General features: G+C 38.9%; 1 protein-coding gene across 1 annotated transcript in view; it reads right to left on the reverse strand.

Annotated features, from left to right (window-relative positions):
- Positions 1–360: 360 nt before the first annotated feature.
- RSF1 (remodeling and spacing factor 1) overlaps positions 361–17,683 on the reverse strand; it is a 63,935-nt gene continuing 46,612 nt past the window's right edge. The window contains exons 11-16 of the mRNA XM_042792942.1: positions 16,568–16,677; positions 13,517–13,584; positions 12,208–12,415; positions 10,297–10,520; positions 7,999–8,190; positions 361–6,218 (exon numbers count right to left, since the gene is read on the reverse strand). Of these exons, the coding sequence (XP_042648876.1) occupies positions 5,644–6,218; positions 7,999–8,190; positions 10,297–10,520; positions 12,208–12,415; positions 13,517–13,584; positions 16,568–16,677 (1,377 nt within the window). The 3' untranslated portion in view covers positions 361–5,643. The remainder of the gene's footprint in view (positions 6,219–7,998; positions 8,191–10,296; positions 10,521–12,207; positions 12,416–13,516; positions 13,585–16,567; positions 16,678–17,683) is intronic.

The raw sequence follows: 17,683 nt of genomic DNA on the forward strand, positions 1-17,683 counted from the left end.
CATACACGTTTTTCCTTTCCACTTCCCTCCATCCATTCCCCATCTCCTGCTGTTCTTCGCACACACGTTCAAACAGCAGGAGAAAGTGACTCTGTCTGCACCTGGGGAACCAGTGAGACTGACTATACACAAAGTGCTGCAAAGTGCACAAAGTAAACCAACTGAACGGATAGAGCGACTCTATCGTTCAGTTCTCGTTAGTAACCTTTGGGGTTATATGTAGCAATAGGAGATATATTTGCAGACACACGTGCTTTCATTAAGCACGTGTCCCCTCTAACTGCTGTACTGTCCCCTCTCCTGCTTCTCAGCTCAGGTGTGGGGTGCCAGCATTTACAAAATGATAGTCAAAAACCAAAGTTGGAGGACTTCCTTTTAATTGCAGTTAAATCTGGAGCCTTTATACCACATATTCAATTATAAAAACTTATCTACTTTAGAGTGTTCTATTCTTTCCCCCAGAAGCTGTACACAATCTTTTTTAAGTGTCATCCTAAGCAATATACATCTTTTGCAATATACAAAATAAGTTAAATTACTCTGAAGCATTGGGACAGTCGGTTCCCAAGCACGCGTTTTGCTGTTTGGAACTATCATCTCAGTTAGTTACACCTAATCTAAAATAAGAGCTTGGTAAGTGATGTGCATTTTCAGAAGCAGCTAGTAATCTCTGATACCCCAACTGCTGGGTGTCCAGCTTCAGAAATAATTTTCAATTGATAAATATTTCTGAAGCCAGAACTCTCTGCTAGGTCTCAGATTGGGTATTCGGCTGTAAAGCACCAAAAGTTAGTCATACAGGATTTTTCTTACATCAGTATATACTTGAAAAAAAATAAGGATAATTTCTGTTGGATTTTTTATTTTCTGCCTTCCAACATTTTAAGTGAGATATAGTCCCTTCCCCAACTGTTAGGGAAGGGGAGGAAGAAAAGACTACCAGGAAATGCGGGCTCGATCCTGCAAATCATTACTTCAGACAGTATCTTAAATGCTTCTCTAGAAGTTTTAAACACTTAAGGAATTGAAGAATTGTGCTCCTTCATGTGAATTGCTGGAGTTTCCCCCACCATGTTCAATACAGATTTTTTCAGAAAGTTACTGTTTTGGTTGAAGATATTTGATTTTTTTTTTTTTAAATATATATATATACTTATATATTTAAGGATTTTATATACCCAGTGAATTGGAAGCATATGTCAAATGTAAATACATATGTAGGGTGCACGCTGCATCTCTGTGACACAAGCCCGTGAATAGTAGTCACTGCACATGTACCAAAAACAATTTTCAAGGCCTATATATTGCCATTTTGAACTACATGATACAAATCTCTTCATCAGACCAGTTCCGGGGGCCAGCATTACTGCCATAATTTATTTAAATTACTGTGTACAAAGTAAATTAAAAAGCCAGGTGCCATAAAAATTCCTTATTTACTTTTCATAAAACTTTGTGAAAATATGTAATTTGAAACAATTATTTGAAAGTTTAGACCAGGCCTCCATACTGAAGAGCATTGAAACCCAACTTATAAGCACCTGAAAACATAGGTATAAAATGGACACCCTGACAAAGAACTATTAAAATTATTAATCAGTTGCAGCATCTGGATACCAATCCAGTTCAAATGATAGATGTGAAGACAAATCAGAACACAAGGGTACCACCACCATACAATTCTTCTTTTGTGAACATAGTTTTTTCCCCTTGAGGTTGTTTGAGTAAGGTCTCTTGCCAAGAGTTCAGACACAGCAATACAAAGGCAGCAGTGAACAGAAAACAAGTTCAACTAAGTCATTAGCTCCCAAGAGATGAAGAGTAATCGAGACGCTTCAATGCAGAGAAATCTTGAAGGTGACATACTTCATAAACGAGCAATTTAGAAAAAAGCATCTCTGTTTCTCAAATGCTGTTGGAGCAATCCTTTCATTAAAAAAAAATCAGGAAGATGCAGTGATTTTATAGTGTAATTCAACATGTACAAAGTCAAACTATCAAAGAGTTGATTGTTCGGCACTTCCTAGCAGATTTCAACACTAAGGGTTTTTTTAGTAGTTTGGTGATGTTATTTTCCATTTTTAAATCAAGAATACGCTCAGGTTTAGAAGACTCCATAACTAGAAGACAGCAACTGTGGTGAAACTTTGAGTTCTTAATTTTACCATCCTTCTGGTTGGATTAACACACCACATTCACTCATTACAGAGCGGGCCCGCTGTGCACTTTGTGTCCCTGACAGTCACACAGGCTGCATGCAAGAAAGCAAATAGCCATCATTTATCCTCGTGACACAAAAAATGTCCATTCCTCCACTTGACCTACAGGTTCTTCCCCTCATCAATGCTACTTGAACTGCACATAGAAACCAATTCACCTTCTTCCCGATCAGTTATGCTCTGAAGAGTTTGCAGTCTAAAAAGACAAAACTTTTAGTGACAACCTGTGGAATAAACAAGTTTGTTGAATAAATGCTTTTTATGTTCAGCTAATAGCTGCTTGTTCTCGTACTTTTAAATCCATTATATAAAAAAAAAAAAATCCCTGGCCAGTTTTCACTCCATTTCTCCTACGGTTTGTGGTTTCTGCTAGTCCAAAGCCACATCTGAAGATCACTATTCCAAAACATTTAACTTCTGATCTCATGATGAGTAAAGAAGAGCACAAGATTGTAAGGACACCAGGAGGATGTTTCCACTCTGGAATCATATATACGTACTACAGCAGCATGAACCCTGTGTGGCAGTCAGCCTGCCTCATGTCAGAAAATGTCTTCCCAAATAGGAGACTGTACATTTTCCACCAAGCAGGAAGTCTTAGAAATTAGAGAAGTAAGTTCGAAAATGTTAAGACTTTCTAGGGCATTTTTTGCAGTTTTTACCTGCACATTGCCACTGGTCTAAGGGGGAACTCTGGATCCTGGGGATGAAGCTGTCTCGGGTACCAAAGGTGACTTCTTAGAAGACAGAAAAGTTTTTTTCGAAAAGTGACCTATAGAAAGTAAAACTTGGTAACAACTTGTCATTCTGCATTTTTAAAACGCAGCGGTCCTGGTGTAAGTTTCAATGCTCCAACTCTGCTTCCTGGTCTTTCCTGCTTTTACATCACTCCCTAACTCAGTACTCGAGTTTTTCCTGGTCAGTGTATTTGGTAGCTTTTTTGTATTTTCCTACAATCACAATTACTTGCCCCCTAAGTACTTAACACTGGGGTTGACTCTACAACCAAGAGAATGTTTGCTGCAGCACTGATCAGATACTAAAAGGCTCCATCAGGCAGCAAAATAAAGATTATGGCACTGCCAAAACAAGAAACGATCGGTCACACAGTGTTGCTGCACACAAATCAGTTTGCATTGCAAGTATTAAAAATGCTCAGCAATTACTAACATTGAGAAGTGAAAGCCATGTGTTCTTGCTTGTTTTAAAACACAAGTATATTAGAAATGTAGAAGCACTACATTTATGTATCACCTAAGCAAAGGAAAATACTAGAGTAGCTTAAAATGCTGCATATGTTTTTAAGAACTCATTCTAAACGTCTGTGGGTTTTTACTACCCTGTTTTAATATCTGCTTATGAAAACATCAGCAGGGTGAAAAAATATTTAATCCTTAATAGAATGTAGTTCTTGTTTAGAAAGAGTGATTTCTCATTTTTTAAAATCACAAGCTTGCTTAGCACAGGAGATAATGAGTGAGTTCCATCCATTTGAGTCTCTGCTGAATCTAGTTTTATAGCAAGATATGTGCACTGCTAGAACCCAAATGAGTAAGAGTCATGGAGTGGTTCTGCTGGAAGTTGTGGAGAAAGAGGTGGAAAAACAAAACCAAGATTTTCAAGGCCAGAAGGTAGATAATTTTTGGATCTAGGTTTTCTAAAGAGGTATTTAGTAAAGGCCTAATGCCTGTTTTATTACAAGAAAACAGAAGTGCTTAATGACTGACTAGTAAATACAATATAATGGAAGGGAATCAGGTGGGGCAGGAAAGGAGAACTCACTCCTCGGTGGCAGCAGCAGTTTTGGTGCATCCATTGCCGGCAATGGACATAAGCACCAGTCAAAAATCCAAATCTCAGAGCAAAAGGATTAATAGATGTGACCTTTTTGGATTTCAGTGTTTGGCAGATCTGTTTGAGCTGTCTGTGGGCTACAACATGTACAAATGATACAGCCTGCATCTTAATTCAGAGTAAAGAGAAAACTGAATGCTACCCAAAACAAATTTCAGCTCTGTTCTTTATGTGCCCCATGTTGTGTTTTATCTTTTCTTGTCTTTTTTTTTTTTTTTTTTTTCTTCAAATAAAAGCACATACCACTTAATGCTTACTCAAAAGTTGATGAGATGTCTTGGAGTCAAGCGTTTTCTCTCAGAAATACTGCCTTCTTGAAATCAGTTGGTCACATGACGATTATTAAAATGTACTTTAAGAAAATTCTAATGGCCAAAGGCCAATACTACATTCAAAACCTGCTAATACATCCAGGCAGATAAGTAAAATCAAAACAAAAACACACACAAACCCCAAACAGAAAACCTCCAAAAGGAAAACTGTTCCATTTGTTTACTTCAATTTGAAGTAGATATTAAAGACATGAATGGACCAGTCACGGTTTATTTGAAAAGCCCTCAATCCTCTGATGCACTGTCATTCTGTGGTCAGTGCTGTTTGTACAAACACTTTTTCATTCAGAATACTCCAACAGATGGTGAAACTCGAGTGGCCGGGCAGCTACCGCAGGGTTCTTGTGTCTGTACAAGTTTGCAGCACGTCAAGATGCCATCCAACCTACAGACAACTTCACACCGATATGTCCTCGCACTAGACACTGTGCATCGAAGACCATCTGATGAACTATGCATGAGATAGCTTTATAAATTCATGGCTAGCATGTTTCGACTGTCAAAAACTTCATTACAGTACACTTTACTGTACAAACACTTTAAAGGATGTTTATTAGGAAAGTCTGCAAGTCATAATGGATAGTAGTTCTTGCTTCTGGTACCTTCTTGGCCTCTAATAATTCCGTTTGCCTCCAGTATTAAAATCAAACTGCTTCCATGAAGGTGATTACTAAAATGAGCTATGGTATGTTAACCTACAACTCACAAAATGCGACAGTACAGACATTAATTTCTTTTTAACTGTCTGTTAAGTTGTAATCTAAGTTGTGAACATTTAAATATAATATATATCTCATATGAAAAAGCTAAAGCACAAGTGCTTCTGCACCACCCTCCCCACCCCACCCCTTGAGCCAAACCCACCCCAGTTCCGGTTTGGGCCCTGACCGATTTGGAATGCTTTCTTAGACCACCCATTTCCACAAATTTGTATGCACTCAGGAAATATAAAGTCAAAAATATACAAATCTCTTGTTGTTATAAGGTTTTTGTGAGTGAAATTACCCAGGACCATGGACTTGGAAGGAGAAGGGGGGGGTAAGAGAGGGAATTTACAGCAATTCATCTTCAAAGTTCAAAACTGGTCACTTCACAGAAAGACTGCAGGACTGGTGAAATTCTTGCTTCTAAAAAGTGATACTGTAGTGGAGAATTTTCTAGGAAAAATAAAACAGCTTTTAATAACTGGCCCGCTGGTATGAGCTACCGTGGAATAAATTAGCACAAAAATGGAAGTCTTATAACTGTTCACTGTTACAGACGTAATCAACAAGGTCAGTCACTCTCAAAAGTTCATCTTCATCTTCCTCCGGCCCTACCGCTTCCTGCCCGCTCCCCGTCCCGTTGGGCGCCAGGCTGGCGCTGGCTGTGCTGTCCTTGGGGGCCTGGGTCTTCTCACTTGGCTTCCCAATCAAGTTCTCAATGGTTTTACCTGGGCTCTGTCCGTTGGTGGAAGGCAAGTCTACCAGGCTGTAGTCCAAAGGGCTCTCTACTTTCCCTACGTTATCAAAGTCATCTTCGTCATCGCTTTCTATCCGGTAGCAGTGCTTCTTGGTGGTGTCTTGAGGAGCTTGTGGTGCTGGCAGCTTATTTGCAGGAGCGGCGTTTTCTGCGTCGTTGTTAGTATTTTCGCAGTTATCTTCGTCATCTGTTTCGATTCGATTCAGCCGTTTGCGGACAGGCCTCCCTTCGTCTTCCTCATCCTCTCCTTCTTCCTCAGAGTAGTCATCTGTACTTCGCCGACGTTTTCGAATCAATCGCTTTGATTCCTTTGTGGATTCATCATCTTCCGAGTTCTTAGATGTGTAGCTCTCTGGAATAAGCAGCAGACTTAAAGCCATTAGCAAATCTGAGTGCAACCAAAACAATTACACTTTTTTATTTTTCATCTTTCACACTCATTAAAAAGCCATCTCTCTCTCTCACCACACACATTTCCGTCTGCTTCCCCAGGTTCCCCAACCATGTCAAAATGCTTGCATTCTTTTTACGTTTCAAATAAACTGCTCAAGTAGCAAAGACCAACAATTTATTGATATTCTGTTTCTAATCTGAATACCACCAGAGGCGGTGGAGGCAGGTATTCTCCCCTGAAAGAGATAACTGCAGCCTGGGAATATCGCAGAACTGTATCCCTAACCTCACAGCACCTGCTTTACACCCTTCCAGAAACGGAGATAGCACAGATTGGCTCTACTATTGTAAAAAGACACATATATATACACACACACACAACTGGGCTATACCCCCACCACCCCCAAATTATACACACCTTCTTTCAAGCATGTGAACACTGCCCCTCACCTGAAGTTTGCTGCCCTTTAATGGAATATTGCCTACACGCTGACAGCCTTTACATTGACCTTTGATGGCTTAGGTGAGAAAAGACAGAGACTGAAAAATCAAATGGCAAGCACCATTTGTTGTCTCCTTGTGACTTCCATTAGAAATGCATGCGAGTTGTCATTTTAAAGGGTATTATTTAACGTAGATTCGAGTTGGTAGAGACTCTGTCAGAGTTCCTATATTTTCAACATAATTACATTTCCAGTAACGCTGCTACATATTTTATAACATACTGTGGGAGAGCACTAGAATGGTACTAAATGGTGCAGATTTAAATATGTAAAAAGCCAGTACCAAAAATACCTGAAGAATTGCGATTTCATGGAGAAAAGACATTGTCAGTCAGGCACTGTTGAAAGGTACCAGTGCTGGTAGCAAAAAACTTGGCCACCATACAACAGATTCTTCGCAGAGAGCCTACACATCCTACTTCTGAGAACAGACTGTATTGAAGTGTAAGATCAAGTTTTCAAGATACTATACAATTGCATTACATACTTGTTTCCCTTCATCTACCGAGGATCCTCTAACATTGTGTAAACTCAGGCCAGCACTTCCAAAACTTACCTACAAATCAGAGGCGCTCAGCCTGTCAAGCGCAGCTGACTTTCTGAGGAAGTCTGGCATCCATTGCAACCCGTACCACTCAGCGTCTCTGACAGCCGGACCTAAGGTCTCATAAGCTGGGCGCCCAGAATGCAAAGCACCCAAAGTCAGTGGTTGCTTTTGTAAAAGCTATTTCTACATCAAAACGCACACCAGTCGCTCGTGGTGTGACTGACATTACTGAGAGCACGCTTCCTCTGTACTTATCGCAGCTCCTTCAAACAGGACATTGAATGAGTCTTAACCACCAGCACAAACACAACCAGGGCACCAGAAGTAATAGCTTTTTCTCTTACAAAAGAGAATCTTTAAAGATTTGTGGGACGAAGCTTTGTGACCTCTTAACAGAAAAGCGGTGAAACAGTTACGTTAGTGCCAATTTTGGAATCCCAGCACTCCATGCCTGACACAGTCAGTTCAGACCTAAAAGTCAGGATTAGGGACAACGATGACTTTGAGAAGTGACCGTAACAGTGCATCATAAAGTACCAGTGGACTGTTTCAGAAGGAAACAGTTTCTGAGAAACATCAAGGAACTCTAGAAAGAAGATTCTCCAAAATCTCTGAATTATATATAGTTTCCTCTTCATGCTAATGCTGACATATACCACCTCCTGCAAACGGTGGACTGTTTATTTTACCTTCACTATCTGAAGTGGAGAGCCTGCGTTTATGAACTCTTCTTAACTCCTTCCCATATCGGACACTTTTCTGTGAGCCATCACTTTCTGAATCTTCCTTATAATTAACTTGTCTCTTCTGATTCCGTCTTGATCTTCTCCTCCTGGTTTCCAGGTAATCATCATCACTGTAATCTGTGTAATCACCACTCTCTGTACAGAAGGAAACAGTGATGTGTGTTACTCCATTAAAACATTTATCTAAAGATAAGCTTTAGACCAGCAGCAATAAAATCACGTGCTCTTCCAGCACAAGAGTCTCAACCATAATGCCTCGTTACCCTGACCCGTTCCAGGCCCATGCATCAGTTCCCCCACTCACCACCAGTATAGAATTGCCTGATTTTAAAATCTTCTCACAAACCCTTTCCCTGTCTCCCTCAGACTCCTCCAGAAGGTTTCCTTTCAGTGTTTTTGTTCCCTCATCTCTACTGGTACCAAAGATGCCTCCTCTGTAGTCCCTGACAGTTCAAACAACCTTACTGAATTGGAGCTGATGATGCACATTACCACTGACACTGCAAAGCACCTTCTGTCTTTAAACTTTAAATAAATTGTACTCTACTCAAACCCTTTTAAGAATAGGTAGATGAAAGACCACTGACAAGATGAAACTCCAGGTAAGCTCGGAGTTACAGAATTTAAATTAACAACAAAAATCAGTCTCACTCAATTGTAAGTTTGCTTAAAACAGAAACTGTATAGAAGAAATTTACCATCATTCACAGTTTGTCCTACACCAGCAGATAGTGTCTTTAAGAAATAAATTTATTTACATCAGCTGAAAACAGCCTTGAATCAACTTTAGCTGTTTTTTCACTGAGCTGTGCCAGAACAATTATCCCAAGACACATTTCTACACGTATCACATACTGTTCCTAAGTTAGTGCCTGACATGAGTCACAGATCAAAGCGGCATCCCGTTTACTTCCTAAAATATCAGAGAAAGAATCAGAGCAAGTCAACAAGAACAACCACCTTCAGAAAGAAAGTCCATCTCTGGAGACTGAAAACAAAGCCACTCGCAGTGTACCTTACTTCCTTAGCTCAAAATAGGCTTAGAGCAGGATCCTGAGGGACAATAGCAGGGGTAAAAGAGAGAAACACATAGTTAAGACTATACTCTTAGATATGTATGGAATGATACTGGAGCCAGCTGATTATCACAGATATGTGTCCATCAGGAAACAAATAGCTGGTCCTGTGTATCACAGAATAGATGAGCAATCTCATTAGACTTCTGCCAGTATCTTCACTGATAGCTTACGATTAGTGCCACGATGCATTCAGGACAGGGAGACCACAACTATTTTAAGTGCCATATAGCTATCCTCATCTGTCCATACATGAACCCTCTTCTTGGAAACCAGAACTTCAAAGCAATATACTCCAACATGTTCATCTATATTCTAGAGACAGATAAAACACTGGAAAGGTAACACACACTGCAGTAAGTTAGCACTCCTGTGTACTTGGTACCTTCAATTCACAATAAAAATAAGTGAAAATAAGGGCTTATATATCTGGCACTTTCTAGGACTGGGTCTCAAGCAAAGCAGAAACAAGGAGGGCAGTCTTCAGAGAAAGATGCCAATCATGAAAAGGTTTAAGTATTGCATGGATATTATCCTCCCACTTCAAACTGTGCAAACAGGAAGCGAACTAGTTGAAGGACAAGTAGAAAAAAGTGGATTATTAGGTTCTCCTGTTATGCAAGAGTCTTCAGTTACTAAAGATGAAAAAGGATGATTGTAGAAGAGAGAGATTCAAGGTGTTACCGTTTGCTTTCCAGTCTGCCAGAGAACACAGAAAGCATACAGCCAAAGGAATTTTCTTCCAAATTAAGGTGGGGAAAATGTTTCTTTCAGAAGATTTTTCAAAGGTATTCGGAAGGGCTTAAAGTACCTGTATAAAGAAGTACAGTTTTGCCTCCATCCTTTCTCTTCCCTGCAATCATATGCTGAACAGGAAGATACGGAGTAGCTGAAACTATCTACAAAGGTGGCCTTCTGAATCACAGCACAAGCATTCATTCAAATACATAATTACTTAAAATGCCAAGAACCTAGTACTCAATCCCAGTTTCCTGCAGAATATTCACAGCAGAACAAGTAGCAAACTGCTTTACAGCAAAGATGACCTCTGACCTGACCAAAGCGAGCAAACAAGGTAGTGTCAGTCATGACAGGAAACTGAGACTTCCACCCTTCCTCTCTGCAGTACAGAAAATATAATAGATCTAAGACTTCTTACACTCACCAGATTCTCTGCTTGAATTGTCCTCAGAATCTTCATCTTCATCATCTTCAGAATATTTTTTCTTGACTGTTTTCCTTCGTAACCGCCTGCTTTGCCTCATGGGCCTGGAGAGGTGTCGCCTGGATATGCGGGCACAGAACTCTGAATCACTGTCTTCGTTTGATGGTGGGTCATCTTCACTTTCATCCATATTTTCCTCTGATATAACAAACTCGTCCTGAGATCTGTTCAAAAAGAGACCACAGACAACAGAGACAGATATTGGAAACAAAGGATCAAAACAGCACTTGTATTTTACAAGCAAGTGATATATGCAAAGCAAGTATTGTCTTACACAAAAATACCCGCACAAATCTCACAGTAATAATGCAAAGATCCAGAGGGAGCAAGTTGCCATCACTGACATCAGGTTTCAGTTGTATATGTGGGATATGGCTTTACAGTGCATTACACAGCAGATTAAAACAGCAGGTGAATATGAACAGTCTGTCAAAATGAGACTGCAGGTGACATTTACATAGGACACATTCTAGAGTGTTCATATAGTCCACTGCAATGTAACATCTGCACAGCAATAACTATGGATGAGCATCACCCGTGGAGGGGAAAAAAACACCCACCATGTTCTAGCAGACATGACCACCCCTTCAGGAACCAAGCCCTGTCCTACATCCTACGCAATTTCTGAGAATTAGAATATCATGTCTTAACAGAAAACTATTGCTCTTATGCAAAACATGCATCTTGCAAACTTATTAGCTTGTATCACTCCCATCATTTCCAAGAGTGAGCCAATGCTTTTTTGAAAACTGTTGAGCACTGAAGGTACACACACAGTCACTTGCATGTGGCCACCTGCCAAGTGTAAATTCCAGTATAACATCCAGAAGGCATTCAGCAGAGGATGGAGTTGAAAATGCATGAGCACACTTTAACAGATCAATGCACTATTAATTCTGCAAGATCTCCACAAGCTATACTCATCGATTGGAAATTTCCAGCACATTTAGCTCAACTATTCAGGGTGTGCTGAAATGTCCTCAGCAAGGTCACAGGTGAAAAACAAAGCTCAAAATTTGCATCTGTGTCATACAGATTATCCATACGCTTAGTAAATTGACTCAGTGAAAGGTGTTAAGCTCTCAGTGTTGATGGTAACGAGCCTAGACCTCATGCTTCATTATCTTTCTTCACTGAGGTGTAAAGGACATCTAAAATTATTAATAAATTTTTTAATGTTAGGAATTCCCCAGGCTGAATGATGAAAAATTCCATGGAAAGAGAGCTTCAGTTAGCCAGAGCAATGCTCATTTACCGTTTAAAGCCTCACATGACACCTATTTGTTTTCTACAGTATAAACCACTTATTTGGCTGTTTTCAAATTCTTACCTCCTGGAGAGGAAAAACCAAGATTTCAAAAACCAAGATTTAATTTCAGAACCTATACGTCAGGTTCTGTATGCTCTAAATGGGGACATTTTACTCTTCCAATTTCTAAATGACAACCGAGCCCAATAAAAGTCCCACAAAATAGGACATATTTTGAAAAGGAAACAACCAGCCTCATTTTAGCCACATCTTTCTTACGGATTTCTGCTTGACAGTCACATCAGTCAGAAAATTGAGCCCATTCGGCTCCTACACTAACATAATGGTGTATAGCACCTCACAGTGCAGCCTCAAATATACCAGTAATATTTCCAGAACATGTTTTGGTTAAATTACAGATTGGATGATTTCAGCACATGGATCTGGAGTGCAGTTTTTCGAGTACAACAACGTTCCCCTGGGCCAGGAGGACTTTTGCTGGTACTGTGCAGTGCCGTTCCAGCTCTGGGCACATGCTCCTGATCATCGTTTCAGCCTGCAGCAGTCTGTGACTTGTGACAGAAGTTAAATTGCAGACCTACCCATCGCTGATCTTGAATTCATCCTCACTCTCTTCTTCATCCAGATTACTGTCACTATCCAAGTCATTTAGTCGCCGTCGTTTCTTGCGCCGTGCTGCAGCAGCCCTTTGCGGTCGCTTGTTTTCCTTCCTTTCTTCCTCTAGGATAGTGGAAATGTCTTTTCCACGGTGACCTGTGATATTAGACATGTCTTTGCCTCTGCCAATGCCTGAATTCAGTTACAGAAAGGGGAAAAAAGAGCCAGTTTGTTTTTTGTTTAACTTTTTAAATATCTTTCTTCCCTGCCTCTAGCTTCGGTTTATTTTCTGTAAAGCAGAATATTTTATTGTCATGCAAGACTTGGTCTGAAGTCTTGTTCCTGACACACATGGTCCCAGCTGTGATCACTTGGAAATACTGAGGTCCATGCAGAAGCTGGCAGATAAGTGTCCGCATTCTGATACTCAACCTCAACCCACATTATTATCAGTGCTAGTGCCTTTTGAGTAGGGCAGATATGAGAAAATGCATTTCCTTCATAATGCTGAATATCCTTCGTGGGAGATGAAGTGTTTAAGTTTCTGTTTGGCCAGGGAGTGGAGTTCCTGAAAAGCTGGGTTTACTGTGGAGACTTAGTTACGTTTATTATATGGGTCTTGTGCTACACACCCACAGACACCTGATATTCAGGTACTCTGTATACAACCACCAAGCTTCTGAAAACTGGTGTCTTTGTGGCGATGCCACAAGCCAAACAGCTCAGGGATAGCATTTCATGGCAGTTTTTTCCAGGCAAGTTAAGGTTGAAGATAACTGTTTTGGGCCCTTGTTGCCTTAACAGGCAACAAAGAACATAATTTCACTTTATTCACGTTCAACAGAGAAGTGCTTATAGATCTGGATTAACATTTTTAAGATGACATTGTAGACACAGTCTTTAGGGGGTACAACTGCAGACCAACTTGTGAGCCCAGTTTTTACAGAAGACAAATGTCAATAGCACTAGCTGCCATTCCAATCTCAAATTCAAAACTTAGAAAATTAATTTCAAAGAGTTTTCTTGTCATGCTTATTCCTCGCATTCATATATCAAAACATGTACAAGCTGAACTTAACTGTCACGACCGAATACTTTTTGGCGTCTTTTGGCCACCTGGGATGGCCATTCCTGAGGGAAATGATTTAGTTTGATTCCAAAAATACCGCAGTAAAAGCTGTAAACTACAAAGTTGAAGGGAGAGAATTATATTTGTTGCTTCCCATATAAAAATAAATTTGGTCTTGATCTTATCATCATTGCAACGAATAACAAATAACATCAGACACATACCTCCTCCATCAGCCTCCTTGATATCGTCTTCAATCGCCTCATCAATTGCCTCATCAAATTCATCAAACCTAAAAGTAACAGCTTTCATTTACCACTTTGAAGTGAACCCTACTTAAATTATATTACGAAAACATACCTCAAAATCTAAAACTGCTCTAAGAAATCACACTCCACAGACAACAGGCTGGATATATAATAAAATAATAAAGATAATGGGCCAGATTGATTATAAGATAGCCATTTTTCAAAAGATGTGTTTCTTATTTCTACTTGCTAGTACATTATTTATCATTGCCTGGCTGTCTTACTATTGATTTATGTGAACAGAAAACCACTTCTATTTTACATGACATACCACTGAATTTAACAATATATAATGAAAGTTCTTTAAGACGGTATCAGTGGCATATTTCACATGAAGCATTAGTCATTTTTTCCACAGCTTTTATTAGATGACATACACACTACCAATCTGCAAAACAGACTTTCTGAAAAGCACCTATTAAAGTCACATTATTCATCCTGTCTAAATTTTCCTTGAAAACTTATTTCAGATAGTTTCTTTCTCCTCTTTAAGTTCAGTTATTATACTGCATGGATCTGCAACATCCTAAGCTGAACAGATAAAACATACTGTACACAATTCTTTGTAATTATATACAAATAACCGATAATGTATTGTTACATAACTAAATGGGAAAAACAAAAGCAAAATATTTGAGTACATTTGTCCTGCAGCAGCTTTTATAAAACTGCATATATCTCTGCACACTAACTCGTTTAAAGGGAACAGCAAATGGAGAAAAAAGGATCCAGCCCTTTTACACAGATGACTTCAGTTTGTTTCTTTGGTTATGAATTCAAGCCCATAAAAAAGGATTGTTACCTGCATCACCAAATAGATGCCTTGAGATACAACACTCAAAAGTACAAATTTTATTGACTATATAGGAAAGACATTTTATTTAGATGAAAGTTTTTCTTTTCAGTAAAAAAAATAAATTTTTTTTAGATGCAAACAACTAACAATTGGACCATACTTTCATTAAAGATTCAGTTTCTCAGACCCGAAAGAAAGATTACAGTTATTTTTATCTTGGTCCTCCATAGTAACCTCCAGCAGAATGAGAAAGGAATAGATCTAACATTACCCTGTATTCCAATAGTAAGCATAAAACACTTTCTCCTTTAAAAATAAGGTGATGGATTTCTGGTCTCTTCATGTTCCCCAAGAACAACTCCATTTCACATTCAAGGCAGCTTTACACAGCCAAGAAGTAACAGGAATTATTCCATCAGTAAGATTAGTTCCACATTACTCAAACAGTATTTTCCCTCCACACCTCTTTAAAATGTGAGAAATCACTTTCATGCTTTCAAATCAACGCTAACAAATAACCTGAGCTCAAACACCAGCTGACAGCTGCTTGTCCATTCGGTGTAATGGAACATAATTTCTTCTGCTGCTGCTTTATTCATAACACAGATTTTTGCTAACCTGCTCATGAGAGGACTCAACAGATGACTTGGGTGATAACAAAGGGATTACATATCTTTAGAGAACCATAATGTTACACAATACAGATTTGTCTGTAAGTGGAATAAGACATTTAGCACTTATTTTCCCCTGCTGAAGGAAGGCGTATGCAATTCTCAGTGACACGAGCAGGACTTCACTGCAGACATACAAATTTGAAGTGACACACTGACATGTGTAATGTTTTCACCAGTTCAAAGTTATGTGTATGATGGAGTCTGTAAGACTCTATCACTTTGTAGCAGAAAATGGATTTTTCCAGAACAACATTATATGAAATATTATTTCCAATAAAAATTATTGTCTTTGCATAACATGTGTCCCGCTGAAGTCATGCCAGATACCCAACAGGCAAGGGGTTTTTTTCTCCTGCTCAGATGCTGCCTGGTCTGTCATTAACATAATAGCAAATCTATATAATCTTGCCTGTGGCATAATATTTCTTACAGAAATACTTGGTTTCCCAAAGCAGCAATGGTATTTTCATTAGTGTGGCTTCTGCTGTTAATTTTAAAAATTACTGAAAATCAACATCTAATCAAGGTCAGACCGAGTTTTCTGAGCAGGCTGGAAAACTGTGGTTATACAAATTCCATGCCTCTCCTCAACAGAAAAACCAGACTGACTATGAGTTTAATTGTGGCTATTGTTGGAAAGTTTTGGAAGTTGCAGTTCTCATTTTTGATGATAAAGGTCTACAACATAAAGCAAGTACAGGAAAACAGAAAGGTAATACAATTTTTTTTTTTTTTTTTTTTATAGTATTCCTAATGCAGCTGGGGCAAAAAGCACAAGCTCTCAAGCAACCACATTCTTCTCTAATGCCAAAAGGCAGCCTACTTGCCTGGTGTACTGAAAAGGATACAGAGCATCTCAAGGTAACTTTTAGAAAATAGTTTATAAAACACCTTGGTAATACATTGAGAACAAAAGATAATATTAAGATCACGGTGAATATTGGAAACTTTAGTGACCTGTTCTACTTTCAGAATGCACAGAGCCTAAATATCTTGGAATTTTAGTTTGCTAATTGCACTTTTCTTACAATTTCTCTTAAGAGTTACAGACTATTTTTAGATGTACTATCTCCAAATTGCATTTTAAGATCCATTCCCCTTTCATGTAAAGAACCCGTAAGGGTGGATTAAAAGGGTGAGAGAAATTTAAGGCCTTCAACACAAACATAAGTCTCCCTTTCAACAGAAAGGAGAGGTGTGATTCACCTGCTTTAACTTACTCCAGAAACTGCAGTAACACCAAAACCTTCTCCACTATTCCTGAACAAAGTACCATATACATTTTATTTTTTTTATGCATCATCCCTTCACTATACCACCTCATATGCTTGTACAACCATCAAGCATAACCAGTATTCATAGGAAAGAGCAAAGACACTTTAGCTGGGCCTCTCTTTTAAATGTAAAAGTGTGCATGACAAGTGGTGGGTTGCTTGAGAAAGAAAACGACCGTATGACTTTTCTTTGTTTTACAAGCTATGTAAGCAAGCTACTGACCTGTAGCTTATGCACTTTCGGGTTCTGGTAGACCTCCTTTCAAGCAGCTTTGATTTTGGCTTTTTGGAATCTTTCTTCTTTTCTTCCTGACCTTCAGGTATTTCTGGCTCCTGTTCACATAAGACAGAAGTGTCAAAAAGCTTCATCTCACCCCTCCCACCACACTCACTATGACTGAACTCACACGAGACAGAAATTCCTATGATCTAGAAAGGTCATATGCCCAACACAACACATTTTGGCTTCTAATATAATGGCTTGTTACAGTAGTTCACATGAATAATTGTACCTACTGCCCTTACTGGCTACATAGTTTCACAATATTTCAAAGTTTAAGGATTCTGGCTATTGTATCATTGTGTTTATACTACAACACTGAGATTGTGCCTCAGGTGAGATTCCCAGGACTAGTAAATGCAGGAGCTGAACAAACTGTTGCTAGAATCAATACATACTGAGCACAGAGACACCTTTCCATGGTGCAGTTTCAATAAATTTCCACGCAGGTTAATTTTATGATATTGTTTCCAGGTTACTAATTTAAAAAAAAAAAAAAATCATCTGCCCCAGGCTGAATTTTTCAAATATTTACTCCCAGCCACAGACTCTTTCGCAAGTTTGCAAAATGTTATTATTTTTCTGTTATCCAGAGGCAGGGGGGAGAAAGTTGGTTTTATTACAGTCAGAGTGGAAAGTTTATGTTTAAAACAAACAAACTCTCACGCAGGGAACACATGATATAATTTCAGACAAAGGCATTTGGCTAAGACTTCAAAAGAATCACTTTAAAACATATTTAAGAAGTGAGAAGAGGCTGTTCTCCACATGAATAAAAATGGTTTTCCTCCTCTGTAAAGAAAAAACATCTAAAAACATCTGTTAACAAAACACTAAATGTTTATAGTTTTTAAGCACATGTGACTTCAGTATGCATTTGTTGGAGGCAAATGTTATGCTTCTAATAGATAGCACATACTCCCTCTGACTCATAAGCCAGAAACATTTGTTTCCATCACTTCTAACGGAAAGCTATGACAGTCAGCTTGGACCTACATAACTATACTATACAGTAGCCATCAGAATTAAATAAACCACCTCCCACCATTATAAACCACA

This window comes from Tyto alba, unplaced genomic scaffold (genome assembly GCF_018691265.1).
Source record: "Tyto alba isolate M040663 unplaced genomic scaffold, T.alba_DEE_v4.0 Super-Scaffold_2, whole genome shotgun sequence".
In the NCBI taxonomy this organism is placed as follows: Eukaryota; Metazoa; Chordata; class Aves; order Strigiformes; family Tytonidae; genus Tyto; species Tyto alba.